The 20,250-nt window shown below is 44.5% G+C and overlaps 1 protein-coding gene across 1 annotated transcript in view; it reads left to right on the forward strand.

Moving 5' to 3' along the window:
* Positions 1 to 20,250, forward strand: part of Nceh1 (neutral cholesterol ester hydrolase 1) — a 56,762-nt gene that overhangs the window by 21,924 nt on the left and 14,588 nt on the right. Inside the window, exons 2-3 of the mRNA XM_042678914.1 lie at positions 16,995 to 17,223; positions 19,703 to 19,772. Coding sequence (XP_042534848.1) covers positions 16,995 to 17,223; positions 19,703 to 19,772 — 299 coding nt within the window. The remainder of the gene's footprint in view (positions 1 to 16,994; positions 17,224 to 19,702; positions 19,773 to 20,250) is intronic.

A 20,250-nucleotide genomic window follows, 5' to 3' on the forward strand; every position in this document is an offset into this window, starting at 1 on the left:
AGCCTGGCATGGAGAAAATGCTAGGCAGACCTAGCATTCCAGGCTTTTGATAGTTATAAAGGTGCTGGTTCTCTTCGGCTACTTCCTGCTGGCAAGGGGGTTGATGTTAGGGTTAGAAGGTAGAGTTGTTTGTCTGGACCGGGAGAAGGCAGCAGGTGGCAACTGTTCCTTGTTGATGAACGCGTGTATGTGTCCTTGGATCAAATCTGAGAGAATCTAACAAGGTAGGGGCTCAGCAATAAGAAAATATATCAGAGGGCACACAATGGCAGAAGGAAAGATTCAGGGTAGAAACTTAAAAATTGGATGACTTTGCTAATTTGGCTGTCTCCTGCATTCCAGGAGGTCCTGGAGTTGGTAGAAAATGTCCACCGCTAACTCTGACATTTGGTGACTAGGAAGGGGAGAGCATGGAAGACTGGTTAGGAACAAGCAGTCAAAAGCTGGGGCTAGATTGGAGTGGTTAAGGGCCTGATGGGAGGCCTTGGTAGATATCTGGATTACCGAAAATGTATGGGAGACCCAAGAAGCTGCCAAAGCTAACAGTCCTGAGTCTAAGATTCACTTTAAGTTCCTGTCCAGTTAAAAGACAGGTATGAATATTAGACAGGCTGCTCATTAAGTATTTTCTTTTGATCTCCAAGCTCTAGTTAGTTGTGAAAATGCAGGCACAAAGTGACTCCATTTAGGATGTGACATCATCTCCTCTTACCCCTCTCCTGGTCCCTCGTCACCAGGACTGGCTTTGTTCCAGAGGTCTGCTCATTGCTGGATGGCTTGTCCCAGTTGACATTTTTTGTTCCTTGGCCTGGGTTGCTGGGATGGTTTATTCTAGTGTTCGCATTTTTGCTCATTGGCCTAAGTGCTGTCCCTGAGCTCTTTTTGCTCAAGACTAGTGCTCTACAACTTGAACCACAGTGCCACTTTCAGCATTCTGCTAGTTAATTAGCGGGAAGAATCTCAGAGGGACATTTTTTGCCTGGCTGGCTTCAAACTGAGATTTTTAAACCAAGTGAGCCTTTGCCACAAAACCTTTGAAATTCCCAGTTCAAGCAACAAGGTGATTAAAAAGAAAGTTAAGCAGGACTTACCTGTAACTTGTTGAGAATTGACCAACAAATAGTTGCAAGAGTTATTTATTTCCAGGTCTGGCTAAATGTTACAGAGGCTAAAATCAGTAATGACAAAACTCAGTAGACATAGTGAGAGTTTTCAAACAGCAACTGATTAACTGAATATAGCACTTTAGGATACTAATTGAGATTAAGACATTGCAGATGTCCCTAAGCCTTTTGATTACGATGAAGAATATAGTGTAGTCAATGGTCCTTGTAGCTCTGCATCCAAAGTGTCTTACATACTTGGGAAGCACATATTAAAAACTTGACAAACAATAGTGCACAATTCCTTCCTTCCTTCCTTCCTTCCTTCCTTCCTTTCTTTCTTTCTTTCTTTCTTTCTTTCTTTCTTTCTTTCTTTCTTTCTTTCTTTCTTTCTTTCTTTCTTTCTTTCTTTCTTCCTTCCTTCCTTCCTTCCTTTCTTCCTTTCTTTCTTTTGTTGTTGGTCATGGGGCTTGAACTCTGGGCCTGGGCACTGTTCCTCAGCTTTTCAGCTCAAGACAAGTGCTCTACCAATTGAGCCACAGTGCCACTTCCGGTTTTCTGATAGTTTATTAGAGTTAAGAGTCTCATGGGTTTTCCTGCCCTGGCTGGCTTTGAACTGCGATCTTCAGATCTCAGTCTCCTGAGCAGCTAGGATTACAGGCTTAAACAATTACTTTCATAGATGGACATAAAGAATGACATGCTAGTTTTACACCAGTGTATTAATCTTGACCTTATTTAAATCACAGTCAGCTTAGTTACATACCAACTTTACTTATCACCTCTATCTTATAAATTTAAAACATACTCATACCATGCTGGTTTTATATCAGTATATTAATCTTGACCTTAAAAGTATTTAAATTTAAAGTTCAATGTTAGGCCATGGTACACATGCTCACCTACATTGAGATCAAATTGCATTATACTGAGAGATTAACTTTTTTTTTCTTAAACTCTCCTTTTAAAGCTTTTCCAATTTTTTTTCTTTTACTACATCCCAAGAGGGACTTTTCAGGAATACTAATTTTATTACCCATATTATTGTCAGGTATTTCTGATAGTGGAAAGAAAACTTTACACTTAAATATATGATACTTAGTCTCAATTTTTAATAGTGGGGAGGACTGATATTTTAAAGAAACCCTAAGTCCTCAAGAAATGTAAATTTTGTTATGCCAAATAACTCCTGATTGCAGTGCCAGATTACCTTGAACAAATTTACAGAGACACAGACATATATGCATGTGCATGCACATACACACATACACATACACACACACTTGTGCACATAGGTTTTAAGGCATGCAAAAATGAATATTAGCCATAGGCTCTTTTGGAAGCAACATGAATTATTTTGCCCCATATGAGAGAATTACATGGTTAGTGTTAGAAAACTTAAAATTTACAAGGAAATACTTTTGCCAATAAACAAAACAGCTAACAAGATCTAGGCAATTAAGACATATGAGCATACAAATTCACCTTTGAACACTTGACTTGGGTAGGTAGGGGTAGCAAGAAAACCCACCACGTGGTCAAGATGGCAAAAAACAAGTCGGGATGGTAAGAAGGCTTGATGGAGTTTTATAAAGTAAAGCAAGCAAGCAGATGGGGGCAGCGGGCTGTTGTGGGGGAACTTCTACAAGAAGAGGAAAGTTAAAGTTAAGCAAGTAAGCCGGCAGACAGATAAGCAGAAAAGCCAGACACACTGTGAGAGTGCTCTCAAGAAGAGACAGAGACAGTTTTAGGTAAGAGAATTCAAGCCAGCATGGCTAGCCTTGAAGAGGGAACTTAGGGGTGTCCCCAGGACCCTGCCTGTCTCTCAACTCTCAAGGGCACTAGCAGAGAGGCCCCTGGGGGGGGGGGCGGTGGGAAGACAGGAGGAGAATGAACGCCTAACAAGACAAGGAAAGTTACCTTTCTAGAGAAGATAGATGGGAGCAGAGATGAGCAACTTGAATTGAAAACCTTCAAGGCCTTGCTCACCAGATCTCGTGGTGGGGTTTGAGGGCCATCTTCAGCCTTTTCTAAGAGAAAATGAGTTTTAAGAATAACCGTACCCTTCTTCTTAGCATAGTGCTGATGTGCCCTGAGGTGATTGAGAAATTCAGCTTGAATTTCATCAGGTCCTCTGGGTAATCTCCAGGTTCTCTGGTGACTTGGCAGGAATGGGTTGCCCTTGTGCCAGGGAGATAGGGAAAGTTGGACAAGATTGGCAGGGGGAAATACAAGCGCGGAGGCTAAGAAACACCTGGATGTATAGAACTTCGAACCATTTGCCATTGCAACAGCAGAAATTGTCCAAGTCTCTGAGAATAGTACAATCACAAGTCCCATTTTGGGGCCAATGAGACTGATTATCTAGTCTACATATTGACCAGGCCTTATTGCAATAAGAAAAAAGAATAAGACACTTTGGCTTTATAGAGTCCTTAAGAGAAAATACATCTAGAGACCGTAGGAGGCAGCCTAGGGGGGTGTCCCGGCTCTGTGGCAGCACCCCACTGGAAACACAGGAATGAGTCTGGTGAGCACAAAGAGGTTACAGGAAGGAAGGGGTCCATAGCCTTTTTGGTCTCTTTAAAGCGAGGGCCAAATTTCTGAATCAGGCATTCCCAGAATGGACAGTGACCAGCTTGAGGCCTTAGGAGCTCTCTGGCATGATACCATGTCTAAAAGACAAAGAGTCAAGGAACTTATAGAGTCAAAACTCACCAGAAACAAGTGTGGTGGGAGAGCAGGGTGACATGGATTGTAGGCAACAGCAATGGTGAAAATGGGAAGTCCAGCATGGAGTTCCTGTGGCAGTTTGGGCCACGAAAGGATGTGATCGGGATGTGGATTCGCCTTCAGAAAGAGAAAAGCACAGGGAATTCGGCCATTCCTGACTCAAAAGCCCCTCCGGGTGTTCAGCACCATTATATAAGGTTGGCCGATAGGAAACTGCCATGCAGGCTTCAGGTGGAAAAAGAAGAGTTTATTCCAAACTGCCAGTCCTCACAAGATGGAGGTGGGCAGAAGGGGTGGACACTGGAGGGGGGGGGGGGTTGGGGTTAATGCAGGGAGAGGGCAGGGGGGAGGAGTGGTAATGGCAGATGCGAAGGAGCCATGCTGGGGAGGTTCAGGATTGGCCTCAGAGAAAGGGGAGGGAACTGCCCCCAGGGGACCAGTCACCTGGGTAAGGCAGGTGCTGTGCAGAGACTTCTGGGGAAAGACATGCACAGTCCCACATAGAAAGCAAAGGGAGAGGGAGGGGAGTCTAAGTGCCCACTGGCATGGAGAAACATGGGCCTTTCCCCAGGCAGTCCCTAACAGCTGGCTAACAGCAGAGTTTACCAATCCAGTAAATAAACTGCCCACGTAGGCAGCAGAAGCGGTGGCCCAGTGAGGGTGGAGGCTTCCAGTCACGCACAGGCCACAGTTTACGGGTGGGTGGGATGGGGTGGATGGGGAGGGGGATTTTGCACCTGTTAGTAGTCTCGAGGGACTGTCTGGCTCTCTGAAAGCCGCTGTTTCAGAAAGGAAAAAGAGGAGAGGAAGAAAGGGAGGAGGGGGGGGGGGAGTGGGAAGGGGGTGGGGAGGGAGAGAGATTTCCAGTTTACCAGTAATTATAGACCTAGGTCGAGGCCTAGCGTCCCTTACATGGCATTGAGGCGTTCTGGCTGCTGTTGAGCTATAGCAAGCAGGAGGGACCGACTGGCTATCAGAAGGATGCTGAGGAGGAAGAAAAAGAGGGGAGACAGTGACTCTGTGTGTGTGTGTGTGTGTGTGTGTGTGTGTGTGTGTGTGTGTGAGATAGAAATACAGCATCCCCTACAAAGATGAGAGTCCTCAGGGAACACTGTTCCCTGTGAGCAACCCAGCTGTTAGGAAACTGAGTCACAGGGAAGGAGCAGGAAACAATCTCATCAGACCAGATCAACTCTAATGGAGAGTTGAAGCGGAATGCCATGGTAACCTGAGGAGAGTCAGGACTCCAGAGGAGGCAGCGGCGGCAGGGGAGGAGGGGCCTAAGCAGGGTCATGGTTAGGGGGCAGAGTCACAGGAAGCTCCAGGGTTCAAAGAGTTTCCCAAGTTTATGGTGCAGGTCTGGTATGTCAGGTAACTATTCTTTAAGTCCTGGCTCTATCTGCTTCTAGGAATTCGGGTGCGGATCACCTGGGAATGGAGGTGAATTCCACGTTTAGATTAAGATTCTGGGCTGGAGACTAGGTTGAAGAATTTTGGAAAGATTTCCTGGAAAAAGGGGAGTCAGGGGCCAGGCCAAGGGACCAGAGCTGGGTAATGAGAACAGAGCAGATTCCCATTAATTATTGTCTGCACCTGGTTCTTCAGACATCGTAGATATCTATTAATTTTCTCTGCCTATAGGATTAGAGGTTGGCCATTTAAGGAATCATTTGTAGCCGAGTGCCAATGTCTCTCAAGGCTGATATTTGAGGGGATCACAGTATGAAGCCATCCTGGGCAGTTAAATGGAGCTGTGGCTCAAGTGGTAGAACACTAGTCTTGAGCAAAAGAAGCTCAGGAATGGACCTCAGGCCCTGAGTTTAAGCCCCAAGACCATCAAAAAAAAAAAAAAAAGATTGAAATTGGAAGCCAGCCTAGACAGAAAAGTCCTATGAAACAAACCAACAACAACAAAAAGTGGTGGTGTGGCTGAGTGTTAGAGTTCCAGTCTTGAGCTAAAATACCAAATAAGAGCTCTAGGTCCTGAGTTCAAGCTCCAGTACTGGTATCGAGAGAGAGAGAGAGAGAGAGAGAGAGAGAGAGAGAGAGAGAGAGAGAGAGAGAGAGAGAGTGAGCTATATATGTTATCTCACTATATCTATCTATAGATATATGTATCTCTACATATATAGATAAATAGATGAAGGGATAGCTCCTGATAGAGCTATCTCATCTGTCTATAGATATCTAGATTACATATAGAGATAGATAGATAGATAGATAGATAGATAGATAGATAGATAGATAGATAGATAGATAGATAGATAGATCTATAGTGCTGTTACTGTGGCTTGTACTCAGGGCTTTGAGCTCTCAGTCGGCTTTTTCACTCAAGGCTAGCTCTCTACCACTTGAACCACACTTCCACTTCCTGCTTTTTGCTGTTTAAATGGAGATAAAAATCTCAGACTTTTGGGGAGCCTTTGAATTTCAGTCCTCAGGTCTGAGCTTTCTGAACAGCTAAGATTACAGGGGTTAGCTGCTGGTGTCAAGCTTATCCCAGTGTTGCTTTGAGTGATGATAGTCTCCACAGTTCCAATTTTTATTTTCCTCATCCTTGTAATTACTGCTTTACTTAACAGATTACCCTCTGTTACCCTCCCAGAAATGGTCTTCTGCCAGGTGCTGTGTGAAATACCTGTGGTACCACCTACTTGGGAGCTGAGATATTAAGACAGCTACTTTGAGACCAGCCTGGTCAACCTAACATGACCCAATTTCAAAAAACAAACAACAAAAACAAGTGCTTTCCCCTCCCTAGTCCCCTCCTTCTACAGTCTACTGATACTCATTTGAGTGAATTTATGCCAGGCCCTGGGTGGCTCATACCTGTAATACTTGCTACTCAGGAGGCTGAGATCTGTGGATCATGGTTCAAAGCCAGCCTAGACAGATAAGTAAGTCCAAGAGTCCAAGAGACTCTTATCTCCAATTAACCAGCAAAAAAGATATGTGGCTGGAGTGGTATTCCTCCAGCCTTGAGCATAAAACCAAGAGTGAACATTAGAACTTGAGTTCAAGCCCTAGTACTGGTATACACACAAAAAGTCAGTTCATCTCATCTATGTTAGACAGCCATTTAGAACTGTCTGCTTCTTCTCTGCCAGGCTGTGTTTTCTAACAAAGTTTCTCCATCACTCATAATCATCTATCATGTCTAGTCTATGCTTCAACATGTTTGCTTCTTGAAAGCAGTCCCTTATCCAAGCTCAGGACAGTTCCGATCAGAAAGGCACTGAGTCAAGGTTGGCTCGATTTCCTCAGTGATCCTCACCTTGCCCTTAGCAGTGCCTTGGGAGTTCAAACCCACACTTTATCTTGCCTTCTCAGACATTATTGTCTAATAGGCGTGGGGTTGGGGCTGAGGCATTAGTAATTTCTAGAAGCCTCCAGGTGATCTAACCTGCTGCTAACTATAAGAACCATTGGCCTGTGTGATAGAATAAATCTTCTGAGTGATCTGTTACGTACCCCAGAGGTTTTATATTCTCACAGTAATTTAGGGAAAGGAGACTGGATTTGTTATTTTTAGCATGTGGAATACACACACACACACACACACACACACACACACACACACACACACACACACACACACACACACACACACACACACACACACACACACACACACACACCAGATCAGAGTGATGTAATAACTTTGGCCAGTGGTGGAAGTCAGATCTGACTCTCATTTTGGAGCTGTTTGTCCTGCTCTCCAGTGGAGGGGAGCCAGTCTGGGTGTTGTTGAGTCACAAGGCAGGGAGCATTGCCCAAATGGCTTGGTTGTATAACATTGAGAAAATGTGCTTCTGGCTTTTGTTTCCCTGCAAGAATGAGCTTGGAAGGAAGTCAGCCCACACAAAGGCTGTCTGTATCTCCCTGGCTTCTGCATTTGTAGGGTGATTTTGTTTTTCTCTCTAGGCAGAGCACTTAATCTTACTTTTGTTAAGGTTTTGCTATTATCTTCCTCCTCCTCCTCCTCCTCCTCCTCCTCCTCGCCTGTTCCTCCTTTCTCCTTCTTCTCCTCTTTCTCCTCCTCCACCTTCTCTTCCTCCCCATCCTCCTCTACCACCTCTTCCTCCTCCTCCTCCACCACCACCACCTCCTCCTCCTCCTCCTCCTCCTCCTCCTCCTCCTCCTCCTCCTCCTCCTCCTCCTCCTCCTCCTCCTCCTCCTCCTCCTCCTCCTCCTCCTCCTCCTCCTCCTCCTCCTCCTCCTCCTCCTCCCTTCCCCTTTTTGGCTGATACCAGAGTTTGAATTCAGGACTTTGAGCTTTTTTGGCTTCATTGCTAGGCTGGTGCTCTACCCTTGAGCCATGCTTCCAGCTGAAGAGCTTGGTGGGAGTGGGTTTGCTAGTTATTTTGGAGATGGAATCTTATACATTTTTTCTGCCTAGGCTGCATTTGAGCTGTGATCCTCTGGATCTCAGCTTCCTTAGGAGCTAGGATTACAAGTATGAGTGACTAGCACTCGGCTTTATGTTTTTGTTCGTTTTTTGAGACAGAGTTTCATTATACTTCTCAAGTTGGCCTGGAACTCTTGATGCTCTTAATTCAGTACTAGCATTACAGGTGGGCACCACTGTATCAGGTCAAAAATCTTGACATAACCAAAAATTGAATAACCATTGAATTGTGTGTGTGTGTGTGTGTGTGTGTGTGTGTGTGTGTGTGTGTGTGTGTATGTGTTTCAGTACTGAACTTGAACTCAGGACCTTGTGTTCATTCATTTTTCTTGCTCATGGTTAGTGCTCTACTACTTAAGCTACGCCTCCAGTCTGGCATTTTGCTGGTTACTTGGAAATGGAGTCTCATAGACTTTTCTGCCTGAGCTGGCTTTGAATCTTGATCCTCCACATCTCAGACTCTCAGGTGTGAGACACTGGCACCTGGTCCTCTAAATCTCTAAAGAAAGCAGTAGAGAGTAAGAAGGTGGTATCTTAAAAACCATGAAGAGAATATTGAAATAATTGGATTATGTTAGGAGCCAGTCATAAGGGTATTAGAATAAAGAAAGAGCAGAAAATGACCTCAATAGACGAGATCAACTCTAATGGAGAGTTGAAGCAGAATGCCATGGAGACCTGAGGAGAGTCAGGAGATACAAGGCACAATGGCAGCAGGGGTGGAGGGGCCTAAGCAGGGTCATGGTTAGGGGGCAGAGTCACAGGGAGCTCCAGGGTTCAAAGAGTCTCCTAGGTTTTATGGTGCACATCTGGCAAGTCAGGGAATCTATTCTTTAAGTCCCCTGCCCCATCTGCTTGGAGGAATTCAGGTGCCTATCACCTGGGGGTGGGGGGAGGGAATTTCATATTTAGATTAAGATTCAGGGCTGGAGACTAGGCTGAAGAATTTGGGGAAGATTTCCTGAGGAAAGGGGAGTCAGTGGGCCAAGCCATGGGAGCCATACTGAATTATGAGAACAAAGCAGATGCCCATCAGATTATACTTGCATGGTGGGCTTGAAACTTTCCTGGATTATCAGTGATGGCTTCCAAAATACATTCATGGTCATTTTTCAACACTTAGGTTTCTTAAATGCTGAATTGTTAATTCTTCCTTTGACATTCTTGCACATTTGGTTTCTGAATTCTGATTTTCTCTTTATTCTCCTTGTACTTCTCCAACCTCTTTAGATTTCTTTCTAGCCTATAAAATAATACTTTCCTCCATGATATGTGTCCCTGAGTCCAGGTTAGGCCTCTGCTACATCTCCTCAACCTTCTTGTTGTTTCAAGATAGTTAATAGTTCACTGTGGCTGGCATCCCGCCCCCCACTCCCCCCAGGGCCTGATCTCTTCATTGGGGTACTGTTTATCTAGATGTCCTTTTATTTTGTGCCAGTCTTGGTGCTTGAACTCAGAGCCTGGCCTCTTTTGCTTAAAGATACAGCTCTACCACTTGAGCCATAGGTCCATTTAGATCTTTTTGCTAGTTAATTGGAGATAGAGTCCCATGGAATTTCCTATCCAAGAGGACTTTAAACCCTAATCCTTAGATCTCAACCTCCTGAGTAGATAGGATTACAGGTGTGAGCACCTTGGCTTTCCCATCAGCTTTAAATGAAATAATTTAAAAGTAGCGTTTATCTCACCTTGCCCGGCCGGTCTGCCTGTGCCGCTGTTTCTCATGCCCTAGTGAAACCCCTCAGTGTCCTTGATCCCTTCTCTTTGTACCTTATGATGCCCCCTGTCTATTCCCAGTGTCACCCAGGCTCTGGGGAACTCCCTTGCCCCACTGCATCCCCCACATCCCTTGCGGGCAGACCCTCATTTGTTCTAAGTGGACAGTAACTAATTCATGTAGCATGAAAGAGAACACACATTGCATTTAACTTAAGGTGTATTGGACTCCACTACATTCTCAGAGCTCTTGATTTTTGCCTCTAGTCTCTTGACTGTTCTTCCCAAAGCTTAGGCTCTTTTATTTGTTTTAAGTGTTTAAAGAGCTGGAGTAATGGTTCAAGTGGCAGACCACCAACAGTACTTCTCCTCTCCCCCCACCAAAAAAAAAAAAAAAAAAATCTTGCCAGGCATGGGCAATGCTAGACACTCAGAATGCTGAAATCTGAGGATCATGGTTTCAAACCAACCTGGGTAGCAAAGGCTGAGAGACTCTTATCTCTAGTTAAGCACTCCAAAAAAGCCAGAAGTGGAACTATGGCTCAAGCGATAGAGCACTAGCTTTGAGAAAAATAGCTCAGCACCAGCTCCTAGGACCTGAGTTCAAGCTCCAGGTCCAGCACCAAAAAAAAAAAAAAAAAAAAATCTCATTTATAGTCGGCTGAGGTAGCACATGCCTGTAATCTCAGCAGAACTCTCCAGAAGATGAGGCAGGAAGATTGTAGGTTCAAGTTCAGCCTGGGCCATCTAGTAAGTTTCTGGCCAACCGGAGCAAGATCCAGTCTCAAAAACAAACAAGCAAACAAAAACCTTTTATTGCTGGGCACCTGTAACCCTAGCTACCCAGGAGGCTGAGATCTGGAGTATTTGTAGTTCAAAGCCAACTGGGCCAAGAAAGTCCAGGAGATTCTTTTTGTTTGTTTGTTTGTTTGTTTTTTGCCTGTCATGGGGCCTGAACTCTGGGTCTGGGCACTGTCCCTCAGCTCTTCAGCTCAAGGCTAGTGCTCTACCACTGGAGCCACAGCGCCACTTCCGCTTTTTCTGTTTATGTGGTGCTGAGGAATCGAACCCAGGGCCTCATGCTTGCAAGGCATGCACTCTACCGCTGAGCTACCTTCCCAGCCCCAGTCCAGGAGATTCTTATCTTCAATTAACAACCAGAAAAGGCCAGAAGTGGAGCTGTAGTTCAAGTGGTAGAGCAGTAGTTTTGAGATAAAAAAGCTCAGGGACAGCACCACCCAGGCCCGGAGTTCAAGTGCCAAGAATGGCATAAACACTTTTATTTTACCTTTGAATAATGTCGTCACTTAAATGTGACATTTAAGTGATTGTTGTCTTTCAGCTGCTTATTTAGTCTGACAGGATCATATCTATATTGCAAGCTGTAATGAACAGTCTTCAGACATTTTTGTTTGTGCTGCAACTTAAAAACATGAACTCAAATCAAGACTTCAGCTGTCATAGAATTTCCCTTAAAAACTAAACTCTTAGAGGAAGCTTAGGGAACTCTACAAGCTTAAAGGAAAGAAAAAAATTGAAGGAAAGTGGGGAAACACCAGAAGAGGCATGTTTACCTACTAAGTCCTGGGTGTACCCCCGTATTTGTATTCTTGTGATGTGTGTCATGCGTAGGTCCCTCATTAATCTTTATTGCGTGACAGCTGGATGACATTTTAACTTGATTTGTTCATTACTATAACCAGATACTCAAGGCAGGTTACTTTACTGTAAAGAGGCTGCTTCAGCTCACAGTTCCAGAGGTTCAAGGGCATAGCATCGGCAGCCTAGCTCTGGCAAGGACCATAAGGGGAGGCAGCCATGTGAGAGGGAAATCACTCAGAAGGCAAAAACAGATTCAGGGGTCTGTTCAAGGCCTTTCTAACAACTCATTCTCTCAGACAGCTAACTCAGCACCTGAGGGAATTACCTTAATCCCCTCTGAGGACACACCCCCAATGCCCTGAGGTCCCCTTATAGGCTTCTCAACTTAAAGGGCCACCATTTGTCTGTCACATCAGCAAGCAGAGGCCTAAACTTCCAGCCTATAAACCCCTAGGTTCTAGCACCTACCTCGGGTGTTTCTCATGACAGGGATCTCATTACATGTGGACAGAAATCTTGCATTAGGGAATCTCAGGAATCTCTGGTGCCACCCAGTGCAAGTCATGTAGGTCATGGGCCCATAGCGACAGCCAAAACTGAATCTTTAATTCAGTACATCAGGCACTGGTGGCTGATGCCTTGTAATCCTAGCTATTCAGGAGAATAAGATCTGTGGATCCTAGTTCAAAGCCAGTCTGGGCAGGAAAGACCAAGAGACTCTTATCTTCAATTAACAAGCAAAAAGCTGGATGTAGAGGTATGGTTCAAATAGGAGAGCAGCAGCCTTGAGTTGAAAAGTCAAGTGAGAGTTGAAGAACATGAGTTCCAAGCTCTGGTACATATACACACATACTATATGTATATGTGACCTATCAGGATGAAGTCCCTTAGTACAAGTAACCTGTTAGGCTTGGACACCAGTGGAAGGGGAAGGTAAATGCCGAGGGTAAAGGAGGATGAATGTGGTCCAATGACCTTTTTTGCAGATATGCAAATTGAACAGTGAATCCTGTTCACTTTGTCTTAAGAAGTGTTGGGGAGGAAATACAGGAGGGTGGCAGAAGGGGGGAGGTTGGTAGAGTGTAATCTATGCTTATAAGGAAATGTCATAACTAAACCTATCACAAACTAACATATATGAGTAAAAATCTTTGAAAATCTGTACACTCAGACTTGATAGTGTTTGGAAATCATGATGATAGTCTTTCATACAGAAAAACTAACATGCAAGATCTAGATTTCCCTACAGTACACACAGGGAAAAACAGGATTTGGAGAGGAGAATTAAAAAGATGTTTGCCAGCATGAAATGCCCACTGACCTCAAATCCATACCATGGAATAAGAGAAATGAAACTGGCCAAAGGTAAAATCGATGGCTCTGCACTCTTAGTGCATGATTCATGATACAACCCAGCCGCTTGTTGAGTTATTTATGTGGGCAGAGTATCACATTATTGGCTCTCCCCACACCTCCTCCTCCCCTCTTTCTTGCTGATACACAGAAACTCTTTAGGTAATCATCTATGTCTTTATTATTTTGTTTTTGTCTTGATGCCAGTTCTGGGGCTTGAACACAGGACCTCTTGCTCTTGCCTAGCTTTTTCTGCTTAATGCTGCTTTACCCCTTGAGCTACATCTCCACTTGTGGGTTTTTACTGGTTAATTGGAGATAACAGAGTCTCATAGACTTTCCCCCAGGCTATCTTAGAACTATGATCCTCAGATCTCAGCCTCCTTAGTATCTAGAAATACATAAATGAGCCATCAGTGCCCAGCTTTCCTAGTTATTTCCAGGGTAGGGTCCCATTTTCTACTCTGCACATGCCTGAGCCAAGATCTGCCTCCTTCAGGCTTCCAGTTTTCTCTGGAATAAGAACATGCTGCCAGGCCCAGCTTCCCATTCATGGAGACATAGTATGTATGCTCAGGCTTCCCTGGTACCATGATCTTCCCAATATCAGCCTACCATGCAGCTGGGGCTGAGAGGAGTGTACCACTGTGCCCAGATGTAGGTCAAGAACGGGGCTCACAACTATTCCTCTTGGGCTAGCCTTGGACTGCGATCCTCCCTTTCTCAGTCTCCCAGGATTACGGGTGTGAGCCACCTGTATCAAGCCATACTTAGCTTCTTTCTCTTTCTTCTTTTTCTTTTCTCTATTTTCTTTTCCTTTCTTTCTTTTTTTTTTTGGGGGGGGGGTCTGGTCGTGGGCCTGAACTCTGGGCCTGGGTGCTGCTGTCCCTGCACTCTTCAGCTCAAGGCTAGCACTCTACCACTTGAGCCACAGTGCCACTTCCGGCTTTTTTTTCCTGCTTATATGGTGCTGAGGAATTGAACCCAGGGCCTCATGCATGCAAGGCAAGCACTCTACCACTGAGCCGCCTTCCCAACCCTCTTTTCTCTATTTTCTTACCTCCTTCTTTTCTTCATTCCCTCCCTCCTTCCCTTCCTTTCTCCCTCTCTCCCTCCTCTCTTTTTTCCTTCCTTCCTTCCTTTCCCTCCCTCCCTCCCTTCTCTTTCTCTCTCCCTCCCTTCTTCCCTCCCTCCCTCCTTCTATCCCCCACTCTTTCTTTCTTTCCCTTCCTTCCTTCCTTCCTTCCTTCCTTCCTTCCTTCCTTCCTTCCTTCCCTTCTTTCTTTCCTTCCTTCCTTCTTTCTTTCTTTCTTTCTTTCTTTCTTTCTTTCTTTCTTTCTTTCTTTCTTTCTTTCTTTCTTCTTTTCTTCCTTCCTTGTGTGCTGCTCTTGGGGCTTGAACTCAGGTCCTGGGCACTGTCCCTGAGCTTATTTGCTAAAGGCTAGTCCTCTACCACTTGAGCCACACCTCCACTTCTGGCTTTTTATGGTGATTAATTGGATATTTTCTTGCCCAGGCTGGCTTGGAACCACCATCCTTAGGTCTTAGCCTCCTGAGTAGCTAGGAAACAGGCACAAAGAACTGGTGCCTGGCTCATTTTCAGTTTTTGAAAGAATCTTCTATTTAGGTTGTTGAGTAACCTTTTAATTTCTAATTTATCCATGTAGTTCTGATATTTGCAAATATTTTCATTTAGCAGTTTTCTGGATTCTTTCCCCACCTAGCTTTCTTATTCCTGTCTTCCTTCTTCTTAATGTTTGTTCTGATCAGCCCCCACCCACCCCTCCCCTGCACTGCTGTAAACAATCCACAGGGTTTTAGTAATCCTGTGGGTGCGAGTTAACACAAGTTTATGTGCCTTGAATGGCTTGGACCAATAGAGCCCATAAAGAAAGCAAAACACAGGCCAGAAAGCAGCGAAGCCACTGCTACCTCTGTGTTCGTAGTGCGGCATTCTGCACTCTCCAGCCAGCTGTGCAGCAAGGAAGCAGAATGGGTCCTGCTTGCTCTTTGTTAATTATTGTACAGTGTTGACAGACTTTATTATGTCCATGCACCATGTCTTGGCTAAGGCATTTATTTATTTATTTAACTTATTCTGTGTGTTGGTGAGTATTGGGATTTGAACTCCAGGCCTCACACTCTTGGTTAGGCTTTTCCACACTCTACTACTTGAGCCATACCTTCCACTCCTGGCTTTTTTAATTGGAGATAAGAATCTCGGGGATTTGTCTGCCTAGGCTGGCTTTGAACCTTGATCCTCAGAGCTCAGCCTCCTGAGTAGCTAGGATTACAGGCATGAGCCACCAGTGCCCTGTAGCCAAATAATTTAAGTCGATGGTTGGAATGTTCCTGTATATTTCACTTATTGACTCATGGACGTACTTATTGTGAAGAATGTTAACAGTTATTTCACTTTTTCACTAACTTTGACAGTGGATGACAGGGACAGCACATATAAAAGCTGAATTGTTTCAATACTCACTTGCTCTGTGTATGCGTAGACTTGCTGGCAAATACTTGTACCCTAATTCCTAACATAGCCACTCATTATTAGATTAATTGCCTCTTATTCTTCTTTTGCATGAATACTGGAGAAATGTTTTGGGTGGGGCAGTAGGGATAACCGGTGTTTGAACCCTGCACCTTGTGCTTGCTAGACAAGTGCTCTGCCACTTGAGCCATGACCCTAGTCCTTTATGCTTTGGTTATTTTTCATGTCCGGTCTCACATTTGTACGCAGGCTGGCTTGGACCACGATCCTCCTACTTCTACTCAGTAGCTGGATGACAAGTGCCCACTCAACTATTTTGTTGAGACTGGGTTTTGCTGTTTGCTCAGGTTGTTCTTCTTGATCTCTGCCTTCTTAGTAACTGGGATTATAGGCATGAGCCACTACACCCGGCCTAGTTTTGTCATGATTCAGTGCTTTCCAGCTTTGTTCATGTGTGTAATAGGCAGTAATGGTATAAATAAGGGACACTGAAGAGCCTAGTGGCTTAAAGGTTAAGAGGGACCTGTACCCTCCTTCATGGCTGAGCCTTGTGCACACAGTAGGAGCTGGGGTATGCTATATTGTAGCCATTCTGCACTCCTAATTTCTATAGCATCTTCTGAAGATATTAAGAAGTTCAGCGATCATCAGGGTTCTGTTTGTACACTACAAAATTGCAGTGTTCCCTTCCTCAGCAACCTGAATGCAGAATAGGAAAAGAGGAAGAAACTAGAGGGGCGTTGGCTGGATGGGTGACTTAAGCCTCTCTGTTGTTCTGCTTCTAAATGCTCCAGCTCTGCGAGCCTTGTTCTCCATCTTCTGTACACGCATCACTGTCTCCTATGCTTACAACAACAACCAGATGCCCTTATGTAGATCAGCTTTGGAGCACTTTCAAAATATTTAAATGCAGCCAGACACTGGTGGCTGGCTCACGTCTGTAATCTTAGCTACTCAGGAGGCTGAGATTGGAGGATCATGATTTCAAGACAGCCCAGCCAGGAAAGTCCATGAGACTAATCTTCAATTAACCACCAAAAAGTCAGAAGTGGCGGATTAGCTGAAGTGATAGAATGCCAGTCTTGAGCTCAAAAGTCAAGTGAGAACACGAGGTCGTGAGTTCAAGCTCCAGTACAGGTGTGCATACACACACATGCGTGTGCACGCACATACACAAACATAAGACAGGACATCTCATATAGGGAAATATGTTGTTAGCTCTAAGAACAAAAGATGAATATACCTGTGTGCCAATGCCTCATACTTCTAATCATGATCTAGAGGATCACATTTTAAAGCCAGTCTGAGCAGAAACATCTGAGAAACTTCATCTTCCAAGTTACCAGCAAAAAGTTAGTCTGGAGGTGTGTGGTTCGTGTGGTAGAGTGCCAGCTGAGCAAGCAAGCCGAGCAAGTGTGAAGCCCCAAGTTCAGATGTATGGGTCCAAAAGTGAAAACAACTTGTTGCTGTGTGGCAGGTATCCAACTGCAGACCAGTGTGAGTTCTTTGTGAGAATTTGCGCACCGAGCTGGTGGTGTTATTCTCACCTAGCAAACCCTTTCCTCTTCCAACCCTCCTTCCACAGAGTAACCTGATCCACTACCTGGGGCTGAGCCATCATCTGATTGCCCTGAATTTCATCATCATTTCTTTTGGCAAGAAAAATGCGCTGTCATCTGCCCAGGTGAAGGTGAGGGACACTGCCTTTGATGGCGTGGAAGTCCGGGTGTTTGAAGGGTCGCCAAAGCCGGAGGAGCCCCTGAGACGGAGCATCGTTTACATCCACGGAGGAGGCTGGGCCTTGGCCAGTGCCAGTATGTTCCTGCCAGCTTCACCTGGTTTGCTTTGGGGGTGGCAGTGGGTAGATCAAATGGGCAGGAAGAGACAGTTCATTTGGTGCTCAGTGAGTGTCCACTTATCTTAATTGCCCAGGCCACCAATGATAATACCTCTTTATCAATCTTTAAAGGATCCCATTTTATTTTTTATAATTATGTATGCATGTATTTAGTGTTGGTCCTGAGGCTTGAACTCGGGACCTGGGGCACTGTCCCTAAGCGTTTTTGCTGAAGACAAACTCTGTACGATTTGAGCCACAGTTCCACTTTTTTTTTCTTTGCTAGTTAATTGGAGAGAAGAGTTTCATGAACTTTCCTGCGTAGGCTGGCTTTGAACCTTGATCCTCAGATCTCAGCCCCCTGAGTAGCTAGGATTATAGGTATGAGCCATCGGCGCCCAACATGGTTTGTTTCTTAATCCAGACTTTTGAAAATGTTTCCTGTGATCCAAATTATAGCCTTATTTCTTAAGTGTCCATAAGAGTGTTTTTCTTCCAAGCAAAGTCAGGTCTCACTGAGTGTGAGAGAATTCACTTCACTTCTCTTGTCCTGACATCTATATACTACAAGAGCTACCTCTTGATACACATTAGCAACATTTGTATCAGCCTATGATACCAAAAATTAAAATGTACAACTATACAACTATTAAAAAGAGATACTCTTCTACTCAGGAGGCTGAGACCTATGTATTGTGGTTGTAAGCCAGTCCAGGCAGGAAACTCCATGAGACTCTTCTACTCTACTACTCAGAAAAAGCCAGAAATGGTGCTGTGGCTCAAGTGGTAGAATACTAGCCTTGAGCTGAAGTCGCTCAGGGACAGTGCCCAGGTCCAGAGTTCAGGCTGGCAAAAAATAAAAATAAAAAAAGACATTCTTGCCAAGTTGAAGGATATTTTCTTTGGAGCGGAATCCTTTTCCTGAGTAGAATGGAATCAGAATGGCAGGTTACTAAACAAAACACCCTCAGGCATAAAACCTGTTTCATATGATTTTTTTTTTTTTTGGCAGTATTGGGTTTTGAACTCCAAGCCTCCTGATTTTAAGTAGATACTCTCTACCACTTAAGCCATTCCTGTAGCCTTATGTAATTTTTTTGGAAGGGGGTGTCCTCAAAGTTGCTAATCACCACTGAACCTTGCCTCTAGCCCTGATTTTTCCTTGCTATTTTCAAGTAAGGTCTCGTTCGCTGCTCAGGTGAATGTCTGAGTGCGGCCCATCTATGTAGATAAGGCTCTCTGGTAGTTAGGGTAATAGGCACATACCACCACACCCAGTCATTAGTTGAGAAGGGCTCTCTTGATTTCTATTTATATTTTTTGCACTGAACCATGATTCTGATGATTTTAGCCTCCTAAGTAGCTGGGATCGCAGGAGCGAACCCTCAGCACTGGGCTCTTTTTCTTTTTATTTGTCCTGACCCTTGAACTCAGGGTTTGGGCCCTGTCCCTGAGATGCTTTTGTTCAAGCCTAGCACTCCACAGCTCCATTTCTGGTTTTAGGTGGTTAATTATAGACGAGAGTCTCAAGAGGCTCCTTTCCAGGCTGGCTTCAAACCTTGATCCTCAGATCTAGACCTCCTGAGTAGCTAGAATTACAGGTATGAGCCACTGGTGCTGACTCTAATTTTTTTTAATGGGGGTAAGATCTAAAAACATCACTTCTCATAGTAATTTCATTTTGTCAATTGTTTTGTTATTCTCTGATTCACATTTTCTTTTTTTTTTTTTTGGTCTGGTCATGGGGCCTGAACTCTGGGCCTGGGCGCTGTCCCTCAGCTCTTCAGCTCAAGGCTAATGCTCTACCACTTCAGCCACAGCACCACTTCTGGCTTTTTAAAATTTTTTTTGCTTATGTGGTGCTGAGGAATCAAACCCAGGGCCTCTGGCATGCAAGGCAAGCGCTCTACCACTGAGCCACCTTCCTAGCCCTGATTCACATTTTCAGTAGATGTTTACTGAGTATTTAGATTTACCACAGACTAAGCTGTTTCTGGGGTCTAGGACTTGGGGTGCAGAAGGCCAGAGTTGAAGCTGGGTGCTGCTGGCTCACGCTTATAATCCTAGTTACTCAGGAGGCTGAGATCTGAAGATTGTGGTTTGAAGCCAGCCTGGACAGAAAAGTCCCCAAGACTCTTCTCTCCAATTAACCAGCAAAAAGCTGGAAGTGGAATTGTAGCTCAGGTGGTGGAGTTGCCAGTCTTCAATGACAAAGCCAAGTGAGGGCTTGAGGCCCTGAGTTCAAGCCCCAGTACTGGCACACACACACACAAAAAGCCAAACATATTGAAAGGAAACAAAATATGCCTTTCCAGTTCGTTATAAGACAGAAACCACATGTGATATTCACATGTGCACAGGTATTTATTTCAGTGAGATAATCCACACTTAGCAGACTTGAAGAAGGGATGGTGTTGAATGAGCAGTTTGATAGCAGTTCCTCTTGTCTCTTTCAGAAATCAAGTACTACGATGAGCTGTGCATGGCGATGGCAGAGGACCTGAATGCTGTCATTGTCTCCATTGAGTAAGTCACCCATGCTAGGTGCACAAGTTTTGATAACAAAGGCATCTCGATAACAGTGTAGTGATTCTATTATACAGGGGTTTGAGTGCAAAATGCTCCATTTGCCCAGAAGTTACACAGCATCATCAGAAAAAAAGACTTTTAGTATAATTGAAATACAGTTATTTATGTTTGCATATTTATTTCCTTTCTTCCTTTTTTCTTTTCTTTTCTTTCTTTTTTTTTGAAAAAGGGTCTCACTCTGTAACCCAGACTAGCCTAGATCACACTGTGTAGCCAGTCTGGTCTCAAACTGAGATCCTCCTGGCTCAGCCTCCCGAGTGCTGGATTACAGGCATGTGCCACTTAACAAATATGTCTCACCATGCCTCACCTTATATCATTATTACTAGTAGTGTGAATTAACATTGTCCTTTGGATTGAACCTATGGCCTCATATGTACTAGAAAGTTCACCATTCTAAGTTGAGCTATATTCG

This window comes from Dipodomys spectabilis, unplaced genomic scaffold (genome assembly GCF_019054845.1).
Source record: "Dipodomys spectabilis isolate Male_0828 unplaced genomic scaffold, ASM1905484v1 ptg000050l, whole genome shotgun sequence".
NCBI lineage: Eukaryota > Metazoa > Chordata > Mammalia > Rodentia > Heteromyidae > Dipodomys > Dipodomys spectabilis.